Source organism: Trichomonas vaginalis, chromosome I, assembly GCF_026262505.1.
Source record: "Trichomonas vaginalis G3 chromosome I, whole genome shotgun sequence".
Taxonomy (NCBI): Eukaryota; Parabasalia; order Trichomonadida; family Trichomonadidae; genus Trichomonas; species Trichomonas vaginalis.
Genome location: NC_067203.1, coordinates 16,681,594 through 16,703,582, shown reverse-complemented (window position 1 = coordinate 16,703,582; position 21,989 = coordinate 16,681,594). Strand labels below are relative to the sequence as shown.

The 21,989-nt window shown below is 31.7% G+C and overlaps 10 protein-coding genes and 1 pseudogene across 11 annotated transcripts, besides 4 other annotated features; 4 read left to right on the top strand and 7 right to left on the bottom strand.

Moving 5' to 3' along the window:
* Window positions 1–204: 204 nt before the first annotated feature.
* Window positions 205–1,125: a mobile genetic element.
* A 176-nt stretch (window positions 1,126–1,301) lies between these two features.
* Window positions 1,302–3,547, top strand: TVAGG3_0997970 (annotated as a pseudogene). The gene has a single exon: window positions 1,369–3,456. A coding segment is annotated over exon 1 (2,088 nt).
* Window positions 3,548–3,915: 368 nt separating this feature from the next.
* Window positions 3,916–5,219: a mobile genetic element.
* Window positions 3,996–5,123, bottom strand: TVAGG3_0997960 (Mariner transposase; the record flags this gene model as incomplete). The annotated part of the gene is made up of 1 exon (XM_051254278.1): window positions 3,996–5,123. One exon carries the CDS (start codon window positions 5,121–5,123, stop codon window positions 3,996–3,998), a length of 1,128 nt encoding a protein of 375 aa, XP_051079852.1.
* A 454-nt stretch (window positions 5,220–5,673) lies between the features above and the next one.
* On the bottom strand, window positions 5,674–6,735 carry TVAGG3_0997940 (molting protein mlt-4 family; the record flags this gene model as incomplete). The annotated part of the gene is made up of 1 exon (XM_001581344.1): window positions 5,674–6,735. One exon carries the CDS (start codon window positions 6,733–6,735, stop codon window positions 5,674–5,676), a length of 1,062 nt encoding a protein of 353 aa, XP_001581394.1.
* Window positions 6,736–6,792: 57 nt separating this feature from the next.
* Window positions 6,793–7,221, bottom strand: TVAGG3_0997930 (protein of unknown function (DUF3447); the record flags this gene model as incomplete). Its single annotated transcript, XM_001581345.1, has 1 exon — window positions 6,793–7,221. One exon carries the CDS (start codon window positions 7,219–7,221, stop codon window positions 6,793–6,795), a length of 429 nt encoding a protein of 142 aa, XP_001581395.1.
* Window positions 7,222–7,681: 460 nt separating this feature from the next.
* On the bottom strand, window positions 7,682–8,724 carry TVAGG3_0997920 (uncharacterized protein; the record flags this gene model as incomplete). The annotated part of the gene is made up of 1 exon (XM_001581346.1): window positions 7,728–8,417. One exon carries the CDS (start codon window positions 8,415–8,417, stop codon window positions 7,728–7,730), a length of 690 nt encoding a protein of 229 aa, XP_001581396.1.
* Window positions 8,725–9,769: 1,045 nt separating this feature from the next.
* Window positions 9,770–9,979: a mobile genetic element.
* A 203-nt stretch (window positions 9,980–10,182) lies between these two features.
* Window positions 10,183–10,287: a mobile genetic element.
* An 83-nt stretch (window positions 10,288–10,370) lies between these two features.
* TVAGG3_0997890 (uncharacterized protein) lies at window positions 10,371–11,997 on the bottom strand (the record flags this gene model as incomplete). Its single annotated transcript, XM_001581347.1, has 1 exon — window positions 10,417–11,997. One exon carries the CDS (start codon window positions 11,995–11,997, stop codon window positions 10,417–10,419), a length of 1,581 nt encoding a protein of 526 aa, XP_001581397.1.
* A 1,069-nt stretch (window positions 11,998–13,066) lies between these two features.
* TVAGG3_0997880 (exosomal core protein CSL4 family) lies at window positions 13,067–13,680 on the top strand (the record flags this gene model as incomplete). The annotated part of the gene is made up of 1 exon (XM_001581348.1): window positions 13,090–13,530. The coding sequence occupies one exon, from the start codon at window positions 13,090–13,092 to the stop codon at window positions 13,528–13,530; it is 441 nt and encodes a 146-aa protein (XP_001581398.1).
* A 245-nt stretch (window positions 13,681–13,925) lies between these two features.
* TVAGG3_0997870 (peptide N-glycanase family protein) lies at window positions 13,926–15,389 on the top strand (the record flags this gene model as incomplete). The annotated part of the gene is made up of 1 exon (XM_001581349.1): window positions 14,149–15,324. The coding sequence occupies one exon, from the start codon at window positions 14,149–14,151 to the stop codon at window positions 15,322–15,324; it is 1,176 nt and encodes a 391-aa protein (XP_001581399.1).
* Window positions 15,390–15,611: 222 nt separating this feature from the next.
* On the bottom strand, window positions 15,612–16,614 carry TVAGG3_0997860 (glucuronosyl-N-acetylglucosaminyl-proteoglycan 4-alpha-N-acetylglucosaminyltransferase protein; the record flags this gene model as incomplete). The annotated part of the gene is made up of 1 exon (XM_001581350.1): window positions 15,691–16,614. One exon carries the CDS (start codon window positions 16,612–16,614, stop codon window positions 15,691–15,693), a length of 924 nt encoding a protein of 307 aa, XP_001581400.1.
* Window positions 16,615–17,335: 721 nt separating this feature from the next.
* On the bottom strand, window positions 17,336–19,320 carry TVAGG3_0997850 (lipoteichoic acid synthase family; the record flags this gene model as incomplete). The annotated part of the gene is made up of 1 exon (XM_001581351.1): window positions 17,383–19,041. One exon carries the CDS (start codon window positions 19,039–19,041, stop codon window positions 17,383–17,385), a length of 1,659 nt encoding a protein of 552 aa, XP_001581401.1.
* Window positions 19,321–19,557: 237 nt separating this feature from the next.
* Window positions 19,558–21,824, top strand: TVAGG3_0997840 (lipoteichoic acid synthase family; the record flags this gene model as incomplete). The annotated part of the gene is made up of 1 exon (XM_001581352.2): window positions 19,977–21,416. The coding sequence occupies one exon, from the start codon at window positions 19,977–19,979 to the stop codon at window positions 21,414–21,416; it is 1,440 nt and encodes a 479-aa protein (XP_001581402.1).
* Between the last annotated feature and the right edge of the window lie 165 nt (window positions 21,825–21,989).

Below are 21,989 nucleotides of genomic sequence, written 5' to 3'. Positions count from 1 at the left end.
ATGTAGTCATGACAAAATTTTCTTGTAGTCAAGAAAATACGTAGACCGGGTTCATCAGGGGTTAAAAATTTTTAACTTTATATATAAAAATATTGAATTAAACCCAATTGGGCTTTATGTGCAGCCTTAAGGGTGGCTTTCGAGCAAATTATCTCTTTTTAGCTCAAGCGAGAAAATTATCGGTCCCGATAATTTTGATGATAAAAAGGTGACCAAACTATTTTTTGAAAGTCCGCCATAACTTTAATGGTACTATTTCAGCGTGTACAATGAATACAAAAATTCTAAGAGTGCCACATAAAATAGTACTTTAGACTTGAGTTAATGCTACCAAGCAAATGTTAAAAAGATGACTTTAGTGTTTTGATAATCAAAGATTAAAATCATTATTGTCTAAATCAATAATTATAACGACAGAAGTTAATGTTTTTTCATAAGTGCTTTAAATCCACTTTTAAAAGTATACCTCAAAAATCAAAATATCAAAAAAAATTGGCCGATAGGTTTGGCTTTAATTTTGTCTGCTTTTATGATTTGATATGGATGTTATAATTTTAAAAGTTGAGCCAAATTCACCAATAGATTTTTGAGATTTGCAAATACTCAATAATTTTCAGCGTGTTATCTTTTATTAAAAGAACTATTTGGTTTCAGTATCATATAAATTGATATTTACTTTCTATTTGAACCTTCATTTAGCTAATGATTTAATAATACAGATTTCATCTAGTCCTTATAAGAGAATTTTGAATTTGTTGTAATAAAAAAACAAACAGATATAGCTTACACTTCTATAATAAAGATACCTTTTATAGAAATCAGTATGAAATGTGTTTTGGCTTATTGGAAGCATATCAGACATAATCGCCATAATCAAAAAATCTATATACCCAATAAGTAATAAATTTGTCGATATAGATTTTCCATAAAATTGGTTTTTAGTCTGATCTTAAAATAAATTTAATTTTTTATAAAAAAAATCACATTTAAAAGTATCTTTTTAGTAGCTCGAAATCCTGTTGGTGGATTTCGGGCGTACTTCAAAATTAGCTTTTCTTCTACATATGCAAGCTATATTTTAAATATGGAGCAAATCGGATCGGCGAAAGTAGTTTAGTTACCTTTGATGATAACGAATAATTATCATTTTGGAATTCAAGGAATATGATGTTAATTTTAACAATTAAATTCTTCGTTTTCGTCTTAGTAAAACACCATCTCGACCACTATTTTTGGAACGACGATAGGTTCTATTTGGCCTGGCCGGGACCCATAAATATTCCAACAATTTTTTTGAATAAAACAAAAACAAAAATGGTAATAATCCAACTAAAGAATCATATGTTGGAACGGGTTCATGGTTTCAAAATGAATGAAAGCGTTATATTAACTGTAAACAATGTAGAAATACAAATAAATAAATATTTCGCTGTTGCAATTTCTCAAATGATTTACAATACTTATGTATTAGATAACAACACACTAAAGATCGATCTCAAAACGAAAGTAGAATCACAAGAAACATATGAAGTGTTGAAAGAGATATTACAATATAATAAAACAGAATTTGAATGCAATGATACAATATCGAAAGATCTTTTCTACATCGGAAATAAACTCGGAATACAAGAACTGATTGATCCATATAAAACACAGGATCTCGACAAAATGGTTCTCGATAAAAATAACTGTGTTCAATTACTCGAGATTTATTTTGATATTTGTTCTGAGAGTAAAATATCAGAATGTGTTGATTTCATTTCTTCTCATTTCTACGAGATTGATCAAGATGATCTAAAATCAATTTCGAAGAAACTCGGATTTAATATCATTCAAAGTATTTTTAATAATGATAAACTATTAATCAAAGATGAGGATTCGATAGCAAATTTCATATTCTCTCTCATTAACGAAAGTGAAATTTTCTCACCACTCGTTGAATACATTCATTTCGACCTTTGCAGTGAACAAGTCATCAATAAAAATCTTGTCATTAGTGATGAAAACAACTATTTCAATATTATCAAATCTCTTCATGATTCATTACTTAGATCAAGAAATAACAAATACGATCATACTCGTTATTTTATTCCAAGCGATTATCAAGGCGTTTACAAATATCTTGATGATCTTTCAAGAAAAGTTGATCAAACTTTATTTGAAACAGTATGTGAAGACATTCTAAATAAAAATGATGATGAAATTCGTAATAATATCTTATTCGAATCATGTGAAAAAGGAAATCTTACACTCGTTAAATCTCTGATTGAGCATGGCTGCGATAAAGAAGTTAAAAACAAAAATAATCAGACTCCGCTCATTTATCATCTTAAATGGTCATCTTGAAGTTGTTAAATATCTTATCTCTAATGGAGCTGATAAAGAATCAAAGGAATAATATGGATATACTCCACTCATTTATGCATCAATAAATGGTCATCTTGAAGCTGTTAAATATCTTATCTCTAATGGAGCTGATAAAGAATCAAAGGATAATAGTCTTGGATCTACTCCACTCATTTATGCATCATGTTATGGTCATCTTGAAGTTGTTAAATATCTTATCTCTAATGGAGCTGATAAAGAATCAAAGGATAATAGTCTTGGATCTACTCCACTCATTTATGCATCATGTTATGGTCATCTTGAAGCTGTTAAATATCTTATCTCTAATGGAGCTGATAAAGAAGCAAAGAATATTAATGGAGATACTCCACTCATTTGTGCATCAATAAATGGTCATCTTGAAGCTGTTAAATATCTTATCTCTAATGGAGCTGATAAAGAAGCAAAGGATAATGATGGAGATACTCCACTCATTTCTGCATCAAAGAATGGTCATCTTGAAGTTGTTAAATATCTTATCTCTAATGGAGCTGATAAAGAAGCAAAGGATAATGATGGAGATACTCCACTCATTTCTGCATCAAAGAATGGTCATCTTGAAGCTGTTAAATATCTTATCTCTAATGGAGCTGATAAAGAAGCAAAGAATAATCTTGGAGATACTCCACTCATTTGTGCATCAATAAATGGTCATCTTGAAGCTGTTAAATATCTTATCTCTAATGGAGCTGATAAAGAATCAAAGGATAATAGTCTTGGATCTACTCCACTCATTTGCATCAGTATGGTCATCTTGAAGCTGTTAAATATCTTATCTCTAATGGAGCTGATAAAGAAGCAAAGAATATTAATGGAGATACTCCACTCATTTGTGCATCAATAAATGGTCATCTTGAAGCTGTTAAATATCTTATCTCTAATGGAGCTGATAAAGAAGCAAAGGATAATGATGGAGATACTCCACTCATTTCTGCATCAAAGAATGGTCATCTTGAAGTTGTTAAATATCTTATCTCTAATGGAGCTGATAAAGAAGCAAAGAATAATAATGGACAAACAGCAATGGATCTTGCAAAAGATAATGTAAAAAATTATCTAAAATCTTTATGAATGGTTTTCTTTCAAGTCCAAAAAAATAATAATAAAATAAAAAAATTCATTTCAGTTCTATTCAAAAATTGAATTCTAAAATGAGAATTATCGTTATCGACTTCATGTTGAATCGAATTTTTAGAGCTTCTTGGTTAAAGAAATCCAATTTTGAGCGTTGGCTCATCCTTGGGTAAACTGATGACGACTCAGCCATAGAGTGGTTGACTTCTCCTCTCCTTTGAACACGTGACTTCTTGTTATTTTTATAAATATATAACATCTGAATGTGAAAATCAGAGATTTAAAGTGACTTATTTTTACTTTCACAATTATTTCAAGAGAATTAAAATATTCTGTGCCTATTCTGCTTTCCACGAGCCTTAGAACTCACAAACTCTGTAAAAATAATACTTAGAACTGTTGTTTATAATTATAGCACTATCACAATTTTGGGAATGAAAATTATCATAATTAATATAGGGTGTCCAAAGGTGTGTTTAGCACAAACCTGAATACTGCGAATAGAAATAAACAAGTTACATATATATAAAGTTTATTTAAATATAATCACCATTGGATTCAATCACGCGTTCGCAGCGATCGATCCAGGCTTGAAAGACACGCTTTAAATCATCATGAGAAAATTGCTCAAATTGCTCTCTTACAAAATTTTCAAGATCATCTGGACTCGCGAATTCGCGTCCTTCAGCTCTCTTTTTTAGCGTGCCGAATAAATAAAAGTCAGAGGGTGCAATATCAGGTGAATAAATTGGGTTTGGAACAACTTTGACATTGTTTTCCACCAAGTAATTCATTACCTTATGACTTTTGTGAACTCTTGAATTATCAAAATGAATTGCAAACTTTTGTTTTTGTTGTTTGGATTTCTCAAACTCATCAGAATTGATAATTTGAGTAAGAACATTGTCAATTAGATACTGAGCATTCATCGTATTAGGTTTTTGAAGAATATCAATTGCGATGATGCCATTCACGCCCCAAAAAACCGACAACATCATCATTGGTGTGTCAATTTTTTTCTTCGGGAATGTTTGCAGATTTTCATCCTTCGGGATCCACATGATTTTGGCTTCTGTTGCATATTGAAACCAAGACTCGTCCCCTGTTACTAAAAAGCGAAACTTCTTGGATTGATACGCACCCAATATAGAGAGGAGCTCTTTCGAAGATTGGACTCTAGATTTTTTTTGAACTGAATTAAGGTTGTGCGGAACCCAACGTGTATACGCTAGTTTGTAGTTCAAATAATTGTGCAGATAATAACTGACTGTTGTACGTGGTATCTTTGTCATCTCCTCTATCCTTCTGAGTGATGCTCTTGGGTCTTCATCTAGCGCTTGAAGAATTGCTTTGATTTTTCTTTGATCCGGCGATTTTTTGTCAATTTTTATGATGGGCGCCTTTTTGTTCATGAAGTGATACATCCTAACATGATACGTTACAGTGGAATAGCTAGGAGCATCCATACCGAAGCATTTTACCAATGTCTCGTAGATTTTTTTACAGTCTTTGCATTTTTTTGCAAGAGCGAGGATGTTTTCTTTATGATTCATTAAAAAAATGAAAAAAATCCCGCCAAAATTTCCCGCGAAACCGCCTCTTGTCTCAAAATTCATTTTATATCCCGGCATGGCGCCAAAATACAACTTACTCATCATATACATATATTCATATTTTTTATTATATATTTATAATCAGCATATATCTCCTTTAATAGTCTCATATAGAGCGCTGTGCTAAACGCACCTTTGGACACCCTATATTTTATAAAAATATAGTTTGAATTAACCAGAAAGAAGAGCACAGCCAGAAGTTCGTAGTAAATATAAATTAGATGTTTCTAGTGCGAGCTACATCCTTATCAAAAAAACATGCTGCACTCGGTAAAGATACGATAAAAATCTGATGATAATAAAGGACTCAAAGAGCTAAATTGTATGGGATGTCATTATGGATTGATTTTAGGATTTATCTTTTATATATTCATTATGACTATGTCATGACGAAATTTATTATATAATTAATGATACATGTTTGGCGATAAATCATACTGATATTTATGTAAAGCTTTTAGATCACATAAAAAATTGTCCAGGCCAAGAAACGAAGTTTCAAATTTCTGCATATTTCATTCTGGGCATTTACGTGCCCAGAATGCTAAAATGCGCGTAGCGCCTTTGCTGAATATATTATTTTATGAAAATTCATTTAAAATCAATCTGTTATTACATACGGGTTCATTGACGGCCTTGAAAGAGCGTTATTTATTGCACCATGTGAAATAAGAAGTTCCACTATTTCTTTGCTATTAATTCTTGCTGCAGCATGAAGAGCTGTTTTTCCATTTATATCTTTCTCATTAATATTTGCATCATGTGAAATAAGAAGTTCCACTATTTCTTTATAATTAAGTTCTACTGCAATATGAAGAGTTGTTTTTCCATTTATATTTTTTTCATTTATTTTTGCACCATGTGAAATAAGAAGTTCGGCTATTTCTTTACTATTATTTCTCGCTGCAGCATGAAGGGCAATTTCTCCATTTTTATCTTTTTCATTGATTATTGCACCATGTGAAAGAAGAAGTTCGACTATTTCCTTACTATGATATTCAACTGCACAATAAAGAGCTGTTTTGCCATATATATTTTTTGCATTTATTTTTGAACCATTTGAAATAAGAAGTTCGGCTATTTCTTTACTATGAAATTCCGCTGCAACATGAAGAGCGGTTTGTCCAAATCTATCTTTTTCATTAATTTTTACACCATGTGAAATAAGAAATTCGGCCATTTCTTTATAATTATATTGTGTAGTAATATGAAGAGCGGTTCTTCCATTTTTATCTTTTTCATTAATATTTGCACCGTGTGAAATTAGAAGTTTGATTATTTCTTTATAACCATATTGTGTAGCAATATGAAGAGCGGTTCTTCCATTATTATCTTTCTTATTAATATTTGCACCGTGTGAAATAAGAAGTTCGACTATTTCTTTATAATTAAATTCTACTGCGATATGAAGAGCTGTTTTTCCATTTATATTTTTTTCATTGATATTTGCACCATTTAATAGGAAATATTCGGAAAGAGATGATATAGAAAATATCGTAGAATAAATAAAGCTAATATTAATTTCATTTGTTTGATCGAAATAAACCAAAAATGAATCAAGATTATTAAAATCTGCGCAAAATTTTAAATCGATTGTAATATTAAATTCATTCATCAAGAATGTAACAAAATCAATGTTGTGTGAAATAATTGCAAATAACATGCAATCATCAGCTGGTTTTTGATATTTCAAACATTCACTTATGATCTCTGGATTCCCTCATAAAAATGAAAATTGTAGACATTTTCGAGTTATTTCAGAATTAAATTTTGTTCTTAAAAACTTGAAACAATTAACTGCCCCATGATAACAGCATAATTCAAGTAATGAAAATGCGATGTAAGAAGATGGATATAAATCGCACGGAAGTGTTTGATCTTTATCAAACTCATCTCGTTCCGTAAATGCAACGAAATTTTCTAAGTCATTATGCATGATTGCCCTGTAAATTGTATTTTCTGTGAGAATATCGAGATTGTCGAAATTATATTTTTTGACATCAGCTGATTTGTTTAAATTAATTCCGTATTCTTTATAGAACAGAAAGATTGAAATAAGCACAACATTGTTGACCTCTTTGATATGATAATCATCAGATATGAGTTTGGCAAGATATAAATATGAAATATCTTTTAAATTCATCAGCATGATAAACTAATCTTAAACAAGTGGAAAACAATGATCTTGAAGTTTTTGAATTTAATTTTTGAATTTTGATTAAGTTCATCGATATGAAAAGCCACAATAGCTATAGCAATGTCGATGAAAATAAGATTTTCGGCTTCTAGGACTCATCCTGTGTGTTTGTTTTTGAAAAAGAGTTGCAAAAGTTCGGAATTGTGGGTAAATTTTAAAATTTGCTGAATGAAGTTTTGTAAAAAAGAATTTTTGCGGTACTATGAAATATATCCATTTTAATGAACTCGCTGGAGTTGAAAAGAATTGAATTATCTATATTTATGATAAAAAATTTGTACACATTTAACTCTACAATAGTATCCTTGAACACTAAACGCTTTCAAAAACTGATCTAATAATTTTTAAACGAAATTGTATGGATATCTTGTTATTTGATTTAATTTTTGATTTAATGTAAAGAATTATATAAATAGAAAACAACATTTTAAAACAAGAATACAAAACATAATATATTATTAAACATAAAGTCCTTTTACAGGACAATCAAAATTAGGATTATATTTCTCTCCTCTACATAAATATAGGTCCATATAACAATAGTAGAAGTAAAGATCTGTTGATTCCCTCTTTGCTTGCTTCAATCTTTCCATTGCAAGTGATGCATTCATTTTTCTTGTGTGGAGAGCGTGAAGATCGGTTATTTTATAATTATCACTGCACCTGCTTCTGTGGAATGAATGACAACGAGGTAGTTTTTGCTTCCAAAATTCAGATTGATTAAAAACTCGAGGTTCTTCGCCAAACATCAGACTGGAGTATGTATCTCTTTTAGAAAGTCCCATCCATATTCTAAAATCAAGTGTTGCTTTATCATCTTCGTATGGAATATCTCTAACCCAGTCAACAGCGTGTTCAATGATCATTTTTGCTCCATATCTTGAGAGTAAGAATCCAGTTCCTCCCTGGATAAACCATCCTTTAAGACTATGACCAATAAATACTGATTCATTTAAAGGGAGATAATTATTCTGTAAATGGCGAAGAATTTTATCCATGTTATCGACATCAATAGGAACATCATCTGTTAGGGACCAATAATAGTCATTTGTAGTGTTATATAAAAAATATTCTAATCCGGTCATTCTTCTAGCAGCACGATCTTTGTTTTGTTCTGGCCAGCTGTATGATCTACCAGCATAGACCATATATTTATGGTATGGTTCGATGTATTTTAAATTTGAGTTATTTGGCCTTTTGCAAATAAAAGCATAATCATGCGGATATTGTAATTTATGGATCCAGTTGTTATAAACGAAATTAACTCGCTTTAAATTTCCTGTTGACACAAATCCGAAGAAAATTGATGGTTTTTGTGTCAGTGTAGCTCTTAATTCGGTTGGAAAGAGATTCTTTAGAGGATATACTAAAAACCAAAGAAAGAATATTGAGTATGTAAGCCTTCCTGGTTTTCGAATCCTCCTTGCTTTAAACATTATGCTCTTTAAAATTGATTTTTAGAACCAGTAAATACGTGCAAATATGTTGCTAACATAATGAAGAGTAATTTTTTATATTTGAAATTGAATAGTTTACGCAATTTATAAATCAATGATTAGACAATTGGAACCAATGACAAAAGTGCTTCTCAGCAAGGATAAAGAAGAAATTTAACGTAAATTCCTTTAAATATATTCATTTTTCCTTTTGGAATCGCAAAGATTTTCCCAGACCTTTTTTGCAAGGCAGATTGTAAAAGAATTTTTGGATTCTTCTGGATCAACATTTGAGGATTTTGTTGCTTGCTGGAGGAAAATGAATGGTTCAAATATTCATTCATATGATTCTCCACGCCCTTTAGTATTTGGCCGTTGTCAAGCTGCATATTCAACATTCTTAGGCTTAGTAATATATAAGAGTCAAGAAAATGAACTTATGGCCGGCTATTTTGGATTATATCTCACTTATCGAACTCAAAATCTCCAATATTCAGAACCCATTATAATAAATTCTCAAGAATATGCAATTTTGATCAAAAAATCAGACTTTAATGAATTAGTTCAAAAAATATTAAATTTCCTCATCAATCATAATGCTTTTTTGATTTCTCCAGTTTCATATTCTGTAAAAACAATAAACCCGAAGTTATCATCTGAATTTGCCCTTAATGACAGACCAAATTATTCCCAAATTGAAGAAACAAAATCTGAAAAGAATCATAGAGCTAAACTAATAAATGTTACTCCAGAAAGTGAAATGGAAGCCCTAGAGAATCAATATCAAAGTTTACTGAATGAAATTTTTGAACCAGTGTGATAACAGAAATTCGATTAATTTATTTCTGCCTAATGAAGAACTGTTTCTCCTAGTATATGGATATTTACACAGAATAAAGGAAAAAGTCCAACTATTTCTTTATAATAATTTCACAGTTCAATATGATAAAATGTTTATCAATTGCTAGTTCTATATGAAAGAAGAAGTTCAACCATATCTTCAATTTAATTTCACAGTGCAATATGATGCGTTGTTTTTCCTTAAATATCTTTTAAAGGAGCTCCTTACAACTTTCTGACATGCTCTTAAAAAATTGATATATCTTTATTTTAATAGCATAAAAGTATAGCAGCCATATTAGGTACTATATAATGATTTATAATTACTTTTTCCCGATCAAAAATATTAACTTTTGATCTTAGAAAATTGGGATATAAAGCTTGGGTGTCAAAAAAATTGAGAGAATGTCAGAAAGTGGTAAGTGCACCCTTAAATGATATTTGCACAACTTGAGAAAATAAGTTAAGCAATTTCCTTAATATTTTTAATTGTATTATAATCTGCTTATCGATTGTTATGAACTTATATAAAAGAAGATATTCAACCCTAAATTTACAACTGCCAAAAATATATTAAACTAAAATACTATCTAACTAGATTTGTTTGTTCCTTTATCATTTTATGTTGATTTTTTAAGGGTACACTTACGCCCCTATGACAGGGCCTTCAATTCAGATATTTATGGTTAATTTTCAATGGCGCTTCACGCCGGTTGTCAAAAATTTGAATTGAAGACAGATGTGTCATATGAGCATCAGTGTATCCTTGTATTTACAACAGAATAGAACTATAATTGATATATAATGAGAAACAAAATTGATATATATATAATCAAAACATTTTACATAAACAACAAGAACATAAATAAAATTACGCAATAGTTTTTGGACCGCTAAATTTCTTTGGAGCAGCAACACCATTTGTAAGTGTCTTTCCACTCTTTGTACCACCTTTCTTCTTTCCTTTCTTTGCCTTCGTCCCTCCCTTCAGTGTCTTTGCGCGAGTGGATGTTTTTGGAATTTTTACAAGTTTTGTCACTTTTTGTTTTTGAGGTAAAATATTTACCAACTTCAAAGTGTTACCATCGAATGGGAAGAACTTCATATCTATATCCATCATTAGCAGCATATTGTACTCTTCAGCGTATTTTGGGTCAGTTTCTCTCACAATTGTAAAAAATTGTTCGAAATAAGGCGGAGTACTTCCAGAAGCCCAAGCAGAAGCAGCAGAAACCATCACAGTTCTTCTGACCCACGGCAATCCTCCGTGCATTAGTCTCGCAAGGCTTTCGCAGATCAAAACAGCTCTTTGCTCGTATTTTCCTCTCAAAACTGTCAAAGAAACGAACATGAAGAGCAGTTTGATGAAATGGATCAGCCATTCGCGGAGATCTGTGTCGGAGTCGTATTGGTTGGCCAGTTGAAGTATGGCTGAGAAGCAGGAGCGATGCCAAACTTTTGATTGGAACATATTCCAGCCAAGACAGACAATTACGGGAGCAGGACCGGCCACGGTGGCTAAATCACATAAGTTCTCGATATCGTGGGTGGAATTAACACCAACCATTGAAACAACTTTGATCATTTTGAATCCTCGCAAAATCTTCGGTCGAATTGTCAAGAAAAACCTAATGACGTAGTTGTATGTGATTTCTTTCTTGACAACTGCATTGAGAAGCTGGAAAGCGAACTCTTCTAGCTCTGTTTCTTGAACCGTAAACATGAGTCGTTTCATCATGCCAATATACAATCTAGACATGCACAAAGCAACATCCTGTGGAGCTTCTTTGATGATTGCTATAGTATTTGTGTTGAAAGTTTGAAGATATTCTTCGGCATTTGGATTTCCGCATAAACTTGCTAGAGTAAGCTCGTAAACTATCTCGGCGACTTTTAGTCTGAACTCCCATGATCCTTTTCCGCTTGTATTGCCTGAAGGAACATGAAATGACTGATACATATTAAATAAAGTGTCAATTTCGTACGTTCCTGTTAATATCTGCGTCCAAAATGGATGAGATGTATCTTTAAGATATAATATTGATTGCAAATAAATGTTTGGATCACCACATAAATAAGGAGCGTCGTAAACTAAAGAATGAGGGCTAAACATAAGAGTCATGTGAGTAAAGAATTGAAGGCAATCAGAACTACTTTCCGGTCGAAGAATTTTTCTGTGATCGTAAAGAAAAGCAAGAAAATCAGAAAATTCAGTAAGCGGATCTGGGACATTATCTGTGCAAAGGAATGTTGCAACAAATACTCGAAGTGAATTCCAGTATTCCTGATCAGAATTTTTTGGAATAACATTTTTTGCTAAAATCGGTAAGATTTTTGTAAAAACACAGGTTGTGGCCTGTGGAACAGTACATTTAGGTGGTCTGTTTTGTGGGGGAAGAGTGCTTACGACGCCGTTCCACCAACGAAATGCTTCTCCCATTGACGACGTCATTTTTTTTTGATTTATCTTTTCAATTTTTGAGCAGAGAAATTTCATGTACAACAATATGTCCTGCTATGTATACAATATGGATTTCGCATTTTAAAAGTTGAACCTACTCAAATGTCTAAAAAAATCAAATGCATGGAGGCTGATATATACAAAAATCAAATATATACTTATGTTACTTATGAAACCATCTAAAAAAATCTAAACCACCATAACTCCAAAAAGCAATTTTGTTTTTTTATATGATATACATATGTTTTGAAAGCATTCTCTGCATTTCCACACGTTAGTAATGTTGTGTTTTGACAACTTGTCCATTTTCATTAATAAGAGAAGCGCTCAAAGGAAATTACGACTATTCTATGAATAATGTAACTTTTCTACCATTAAAAAGATTAAATAGTTTGCCTAAGTCATATTCAAATAACAAGAAACTTATGATGAAGTTATTTTTCAATTTGATTAAGGTTTTTATTCCTCATCTGGTGTACTTGTTGAGATTATGTAATTCAGATGAGGCACAAAGACTTTAATGGCTGCTTGAGAGAGTTTACAATGTCTTTCTTCTTCAATCAGATGTTGATTGTTAACTTTGTTCCTCATCTGAGGTCATTGTTAAGGTATTGTACCTCAGATGAGAGACAAAGACTTCGAAGATTGTTCTAAACTATCTTCGAATACTTTAGTCGACAATCAGATGTTGATTGCTGATTTTGTTCCTCATCTGAGGTACTTGTTAAGGCATTGTACATCAGATGAGGAACAAAGATTTAAAAGGCTCTTAAGAAAGATCTTTTAAGTCTTTTGACGACAATCAACATCTGATTGCAGTCTTCGTTCCTCATCTGAGGTACTTGTTAAGGCATTGTACATCAGATGAGGAACAAAGATTTAAAAGGCTCTTAAGAAAGATCTTTTAAGTCTTTTGACGACAATCAACATCTGATTGCAGTCTTCGTTCCTCATCTGAGGTACTTGTTAAGGCATTGTACATCAGATGAGGAACAAAGTCAACAATCAACATCTGATTGTCGACTACAGTCTTCAAATGCACAACTCGTGTCGGTATTTTTGTGAGACAAAAAAAAAATTCAAATGACTATTTTGTTACCAGGTGATACCCTTCCTTTAAACTCAAAGCGTGATGAAAGCTTTATGGTAAAGAAGGATGGCTCCAAATTTACCACTGTTTGGGGAAAAATGGATAACGACGAATTTATTCCCATTCGTGGAGCAATTGTTCCAAAGATCGACGATATTGTTATTGCTCGTGTTATTAGAGCTAAGAGAAAAGAATTACACTTAGTTTTGCTCTCGTGTAACGACGAGCCTTTACAATCTCCATTATTGGCTGAGTTAAGATCAGTCGATATACAAGAACATGATGTAGATAATGTTATCGCATCTGATTTTGCTAAGCCTGGAGATTTAGTTAAAGCCCAAGTTGTTGCACTTGGTAGATCAGGCTTCTATGCTCAGCTTTCTACAGCAAAAGATGGACTCGGAGTTGTTAAAATTGAGGAAGTTCAGGAATAAGTACAAAACTAGACAAAAATTATCGAATACTCACATCATTAATTTTACTCAACTTATTTCCTTTATAACACATACTTTCTCCATTCTATTATGAGTACATGCAGTCGCCTACACAATATTTTGGCTTTTTGTTCAAATATTACTAAAAATGTTATTTATTATCATATAAAATTCATCCTTTTTCAGAATTTAACCACTTTGGAAACAGACTTATCATCGTTGAATATTTTGATAACATAAAGTTTGTTGGATTGTATTTAATGTCTATTCAATAACAAAGAATTGCAAATATGATTTTTATGGGCATTCAAGCAATGCACTTATCAAATGAGACATGCTTACTTATGCTTGTCTTTCAATCTAAGATCTGTGATTGAATTTTCTTCAAATATTCGCTTATTTAGATGAATGGAACTCGAATGTTCTTAAAGTATGTATATTGTCTTCTTATTTTCTATCAAAAGTGTTCAAATTCCTTTCGAAATATGAGATGAATGTTCATCTTGGAGAATACCCTAGCCAAAACTTGAGAAAAATATTCTTCATATCAATGCTATCCATAATATGAAGTAACAGCCAAATTGAACAATTTTATAAAAAAAATCCAAAAAAAAATTTATGCTTCGAGTTCGATTTTGGTATTGTGGAAAGTCATATCAAACAGACATTACAAGGGATGTTACATTAGCAAAATGCTTTGCTGATTATGCTCCCTTTTTAGGAATTTCTCAGCCTGCTTCAGATTTTATTATGTATTGCCCTCAAAAACAAGAAATAAATGCCACATTAGCATCTGTAGTATTCAACAATACTCCTCCGATATCTACTGATCCAATAGAGATTTATATTTCGACAAAATCAGATTCAAAAATTATGGAAAAATTTTGCAAAGACTGTTTTCATGCAGTAAAATATGAAGCAGTCATGATGAATGACGCTGGATTTAAAGTTCATCAGGATTTAAACTTATTACATCGTAAAATTTTAAAGGTTTACTCTCCACCAACAATGAACTATAGAGAACTAGTACCAAACGAAATTTTGTCAGTAAATCCATCAAAACAGAGACTATTACAGTTAATTACATGGTTTACTAGAACATATATGAAAAAATACGCTAAACCAAAATGCCTTAACTGCAGACAGTCAACAGTAGTCTTCCAAGAAGATCGTCCACCCACTAGAACAGAAAAAGAGCAAGGAGCAATTGGTGTCAAAAGATTTCTCTGTCACCACTGTAAAGCAGCGATCAGAATACCCGAATATGAGAATCCAGAGCTAATTAACAGAGTAAGAACCGGTAGTTTGATCGAACAATGCATATTATTCGGAACAATTTTAAGATGTCTTGATTACCATGTCAGATTCTGCAAGCTCATATCCCATTCAAGAGTATGGCTCGAAGTATTCGATCCTGAAGAGAAAAGATTCATTCCTTGCAATTTAGATTTTGGAAGTATAGAAAACCCTCTTATTTTCGTTGGTCGCGGTATCCAAGTCGCCCACGTAGTTGCTGTAGGACCCTATGATTGTTCAGATGTCACTTTTAAGTACACAAATAACATTGACCAAGTTATTGAAGAAAGGAACGAAATAGTTGATGAAGAGTCGTTCCAACAGATACTAAGTCTTAAAAGTGTGATGTGGCGTAACGATGTAACAGATGATTTGATTGAATTATCAAATCAGCTGACGAATGAAGATATGGAGCATTTCATACCTGTTGATAGAGAGCCTACTAATGAAGAGAAGACTTCTCCTCTCCTTTTCGAGAATTATACTTCTAGATATTAATTATTTATTTTCTTGCCTTGTTTTTTTAAAGAAATAGAGGAATAAACTTGTTTCTTATTTAAAATCTTTTTCTATTCATGCCAATAACTTAAAACATAAAACTTTTCAAAATCATTTGAAATTACAACTGATATATCATAATTTAATGATTCAAATTAGCACTACATCCATTTGTAGTGCTATGCATTCTGATCGATCGTTTGTTAATAAAAAAATTATCAAATCATTCATGATGTAAACAACAAATATCATTTTAATCACATATCTTATGGTCTCTCACACCTAATATACATATCAAAGTGATTTTATTAAACATATAATGAGTAAATAAAAAAATTATCTAAAAAAATTCTCAAACAATACAATTTACCATGTTTTTGGGAGGAAAGAGTTCATTTCATACTTTTCCACAAGGTTTTCACCGAAGAATTCGCTGAATTTCTTGCAGCAATTGCTTCTCTTATCCAAATGACCGGATTTTGCGCTAAATCCGTCGAAAATACCAAGGTGAAGAACATCTAGTTTCATCACAATTGGTGGAAGTTGAAATTCTTTTGCAATAATAAAATTCATTAAAATATCTTCTCCATTTCTATTTTCTGTAATATAATCAACCATTTTTGAGTATTCTGGTTTATTAAATGCTTCTAACATCTTCACATTTAAAAATGCGAAGTTTGTTAAAGCCATTGTATAAGGTTTGTTGTATTCGAAGATTCTGTAGTGTCCACTGGGACAAGAACGCGTTCTTAAACCAAATATTCTGTTTGTAAAATTATTTTTTATATAAACAACGAATGCACGATCTAATTCTGAGCCAGAAATGAGTAAATCATCATCCATTGCTAAAATTGTTTGTGTAGTGAGATTTTGCGGCGGTTTAAAACGTTCTGAAACAAATTCTTTTGTTGTTGGAAGAATATTTACGGGAATATGTCCATCATTAAGCTTAAAACCAAAAAAGCTGAGATCGGGTAATGGATTTTTGCGATCTGCCCAATAAATAAATATTTCTTTTAAGTGTGGAACTTGGCCAAATGCAATTCTTTTAAGTTGAGTACGAATAAATTTCTTTCTTGGTGCATGAGTAACTATTATAATCGACAATTTTTCATCAACACCATCAAATTCTGGATATAAAGACCAAATTTGTGAATTATAATAAAATTTGCGGAAAAATATAGTGAGAAATGCAATTAGAAATGAAAGGGCAAATGGAATTAATGGTATTGAGCTTCTAAAATTTGTAAAACGTCCTTGTTTTGAAGCAAAAAAATTTAAAATATTCATTTTGAATTGTCACTTTTTTATTTTGAATAATTAAGTTATGAATGTGGAACAATGAACGACAATAGGGTCATATGCTCTTATATAGCTGTGTGTCATTTCAGGGGCATTGTCTGTGCATTTATACCGGAAAGACACATATTTCCACAAATTTATTCTGATTGCGTAGTTTTGTACCTCAAGAAATTCATATCTATTCAATATATGCTAAAATTCCTTATATATCATAATTATGTTAATCCCAATTTACAAAATTTGTTAATCTTTCAAATTCATTGTCTTCACCTTAACATCTCATTGATTAGATATTGATGTATTTATATTGGTACTAAATATAAGATGTTTTCATAGGAAATTCAAATATAAAACTTTTATTAAATATTATATCTCATTTTGGTAGTTTTCTAAAAAATCTAACTAGAAAGCTTCTTTATAGATCAAATAAGAAAATGACAGCATTTTATCAGTGAGTCATATATATCTTGTTATATTATTTAGTTAAAAAAGTTTTTTTCTATTTTGGTATTATGAATATAATCTAATATGTACATATCTATGATCTATAAATTTTGACTGTATGATATCTCTCATATACTGAGAAAATGAAAAATTAAATATGAAATTTAATCATGTTCGTCAACCTCAGATTTAGGCAATATTTGTATATTATTCAATATATGCATGATGTGTCATTGAGTTGATATTATTTTTAATTATTGGAAAGATAAATTTTATATAATTACACAAAAAAAAACATTCTTTATATATCTATTACAATTGTGTCATGTTTGCCATGACGCATGGTTCAGAACTATCACATGAACTAGAGGCAGCTTGACCGCCTTCAACAACAGTGTGATAGAAAGAAATAAGTCCTCCGAACTCATTTTCAAGTGGGCCAAGTCCGAACTCTTCTTCCATTGTTTCTCTATTTGAGAACATGTTTGTTCCAAGACCAATTTGTTCTCCATACACCTTAGCACCAAGAGCACCTAATGCTGTTGGATATATATCTAAGTTTGTGAAACTTCTTCCTGTTCTATTTAGTGGAACAAAATCTGAATTAATGATTAAATTATATGTTCTTCTATCAACTCCTGCTTTTGCAGCAGCTCTCGGATGATATGGATCTCTTGATAAATGATCTCCAATCAATATGATGACTGTGTCATTGTAGAAAGGCTGTTGTTGAAGCCATTTATGGAAACTCTCAAATTGTTTATCAAAACATTTATAAACTCTATGATAATTATTTTCTCCTTTTTCGGCATCAGGACAGAGATCACAAAGTATTCCTTTTTCATGTGTATCCATATTCATTGTATGTAAATAGAATGGCTTTCCTATCTTATACAACTCTGTCAATTCCTTCTTAATGAAATCAAATGTGTATTTGTCTTTCACCCATTTTATTGCTGTCTTCTTTATATCTGTGTTTTGGAATTTCCTCTTAAATCCATGGTATTCGAATATTCCTCCAAGGCCCCAATCATACCACCATGAAGGAATGACAACAGATGTTTCATATCCATTTTGACTCATTACATCTCCAAGACATGTAACTTTTGACATGTAAATCTTTCCGCCACTGACTTTGAATCTCTCGAAATTGTCAATCAATGGATAGCCACATGTCATTGCAAAATGTGCTTGCGATGTCAATCGAATTCTTCCACAATACTGTGGTCCGCCAAACTTCCCATCTTTGTGCTGAGTGAAGTGGATATTGTTCTTATCAGCAGCAAGACTTTCAAGGTATGGCATGTAGGAGGTATCGAAAGCTCCTCCATTCTTCTTCGAAGCAAATGTTATTTCAAATCCTTCGAGCGCAAAAATCAAAAGATTTTTCTTCTTATCTGGGAAAATGATCGATTGGTTCTTGACCAAATAAGCATTGTCCTTAAGGAAGTTGCCAATGGGATGAACATCAGGACGTAGTATTTTAACGAAATGTAAATAACATGAAATTAAATAAATTATGAGGACGTAACTTATACTTAGACGAAATGAGAAGATCTTGAAGATTGTTATTTCATTTTGTGTAGTTTTGTAATAAATATACATCAAAAGTCCTGTAGCTGCGAAAATCGGAATCGAATACTTGAAAATAAATGGTAGAACAACGTCGAGATTAGAAGTATAGCCATCTGCTTGCTTCATCATTGATAATATTTCATCCTCGTACAAATATCCAATGGTTGCATAAGTTTCTTTTAAAATTCCGACGATGATCGTAAGAATTGAAAGATAAATTATAAATGTTACGTAAAAGAATATCTTGAAGAAGTTTGTTTCTTCTTTTGCAAGCTCTCTGTATTCTGTTTGGGTATTATATATGAAAATAACGATAAGCGAGGCAACTGCAAACTTTGGATCGTAGTATATGTCATTAAGAAGCTCTGATACATTGTGAAGAAATATGAACGTCATTATCCAGTATATAAGAAGAAATATCTTCAATATGTTTAAACAAATGCCTTTCCATGTGAGAGTTCCTTTGATTATGTAGTATATTAGTAAAGGAAGGATGGGCGCAATGAAATTTATTGCTAAATTGAGTAATCCATTAACATTCATATTTGAGAGAACAAAGAACCAAAAATTCAAAAACAGATTAAAACCGCATATTATTGAATAAATCGCATATTTTTATAAATATCGGAAAAGCTTAGAAAATGTTCGGAGCAGTTCAACTTTATACTTTTCAACTATTTAGATTTATGTACATAGTATTAAATTTAATAAAAGAAATTAAAATGTGCGATCATGAATTGAATGTGATTTCCATTCAATTTTTTTTTAATTGAGTCAAAAATCGTATCAAGTAATAAAATAAAAGAGGTACACTCGATCGATGATTTTCTTCAAAACTAAGTCCACCGTCTCAAATATCTCTGATTTATATTCAAAAAAAATTTTTTTTTCTCCCCTGATGATTTTTGAGATTTTTAATCGTCTTTCGAATTGATCAAAGCCAAAGTATGAAAATATTGAAGATATTGATCAATCCACTGACGTATTACATATATCCGACCATAGTGTACATACTATCAACACGAGATAATGAGCAAATCGATAAAAAACAATATTTTTTTAAAATATCAAAAGTTATCATTATTCTCTTTGCATTAAGGCAGTTTGTATTCTTTTCGAGGAAAGCAACTGTCGCACAGATTATCACTGCATCAATTTTAGCTCGTTTATTATCTTCAACAAACTTCGCAGTTCTACAAGATTCTTCGAGTCTTGTCTCCAAAAGATATTCATCTGGTAGATACAACAGAATACAATTGCTCTACAAAATCGAGAAACTAGTTTTTTCTTTACTTTTTTTGGTCGGAACATGTATTCTAAAGTTCACTTTCATGCAATTCGGGCCGATTGGTGAAGAACATCTAATGCTGATGGCAACACAGTTCGAAGGAAAACAAAATATCGGTGAAAAAATCGACATTATTTTAATGTTACTCTACAAGAATATAATTCCGTCATTTTCTATATTCATATATATTGCGTATTACGTATACAACGGGACAGTAGTCAGAATCACACTTTTCCCAGAAAATTCTAAATTATCTTTTTCATTTGACTTTACATCGACCAAATTAACATTCCTACTGTTACTATCATTCCTATCATTTGGCTACATGATCTATGAGCCATCGGAGTACACAGATTCCAATTTCTACAAAGAAAATTACGTTTTTTCTGACAACATCATTACTTTTCCAAAAAAGAAGCGAAACATGTTGATAATCATGTTAGAATCTGTCGAGAACACGTTCGGATCGAAGCAGAACGGTGGCGCATTCGATGAATCCCTTATTCCGCACTTAGAAAACATCTCTTTAGACCCGAAAAACATTCATTTCACTGATATCGAAGGAAAACTCGGCGGAATCAATGTTTTGAGGCCAACAACGTATTCACTTGGTGCTACATTCGCAATGTTATGTGGTGCTCCTACAGGGAAACCACACAATCCATCTGTTTCTTACAGAGAACTCATGTTTTACCCGCAAATGAAATGTCTTGGAGACATAACAAAGAAAAACGGTTATGTCAACATGGCAACGTTCGGAACACACTTTGGAGACTTGAATCACGGGTACGTGTACACCGCTCATGGCTTTGACAGGAAGGATGTCTATTCCAAGTCAGAAACAGACCCTTTCGCGTGGAAATGGGTGCATGATTACGTACAAATCCAAAATGTGAAGAAACATCTGACGAAACTTGGTCAATCTGGAAGTCCTTTCTTCTACGTGTACACTACAATGGATACTCATTCACCTGGTTTGAGATGTAAATATTGTAATGTCACATCTAACGCAATTAAGGACACAAATAGGTGCAATGACCGCCAAATATATGAATTCCTTGAGTGGCTCAAACAACAGAGCTATTATAATGAAACTACGATCTTAATTGTGGGTGACCACTTAATTATGAACGATTACGTAAATGGTCACTGCGATAATCTCGGTTATGTTCGTAGAAAACCGATTTTGACGATAATTAACTCTGTTGTACAGCCAAAAACAAGGATTAGACCAAAAGCACTGATGTTCGATGTATATCCGACTTTACTTGCTGCATCCGGGGTCCAGATAAATGGTAATAAGCTGGCACTTGGAGCAAACTTGTTTTCTGAAGAAAAAACAATTTATGAATTATTTGATGGAATGTATTTGAACGAGGAAATGAGGAAACAGTCAAAGTGGTATATAGAGAAGGTCTGTGGAACGAAAGTTGATGACTCTGAACTGAACCTTGAAGGAAATTTGACAATTTCCCAAAACTGATACAGAACATTTAATTTTTTGTTGTGCACATTGTCTGTATTGCATGGCTTTTTGTTTTTATTTTGTAAATATTAGTTTGTATATATTATTTCAATTTTCTTGTTTTAAATGAGAATAGTAAATGGACATGAATGGCTTCTTATAGCTATTAAGGATGGAGTAATTCTATTATTAAAATGCTTCTGTTCCTATCTTTAAATTGGAATTTGAGATTTTCTCATTATATCAATAGTTGTTTCATTTATATATTCACTCAGCCATGTAATAAGCCTAAAATTACCATATGTAATCAATAAATGTTCCATCACATTATCCATTATTAATAGAAATACACTCTGAACTTTTTCATGGCTTTGTTCAGAAAAATTGTTTGGAGTATATTGGAATACCAATCATTTCAAATTGTTTTGGGCATTATGATTTCATTGAAAAAAGGACCAAAAAATTGAAGTTATGGGTAATTCAATATCGGGTTAAACCTTTCAAAAATTCAATCAAAAAGTGACTTCATATTCCATACCGAAAATATGGAAATTGTTATATAATTCGCCATTTCTTTGAAAATCAAAATCA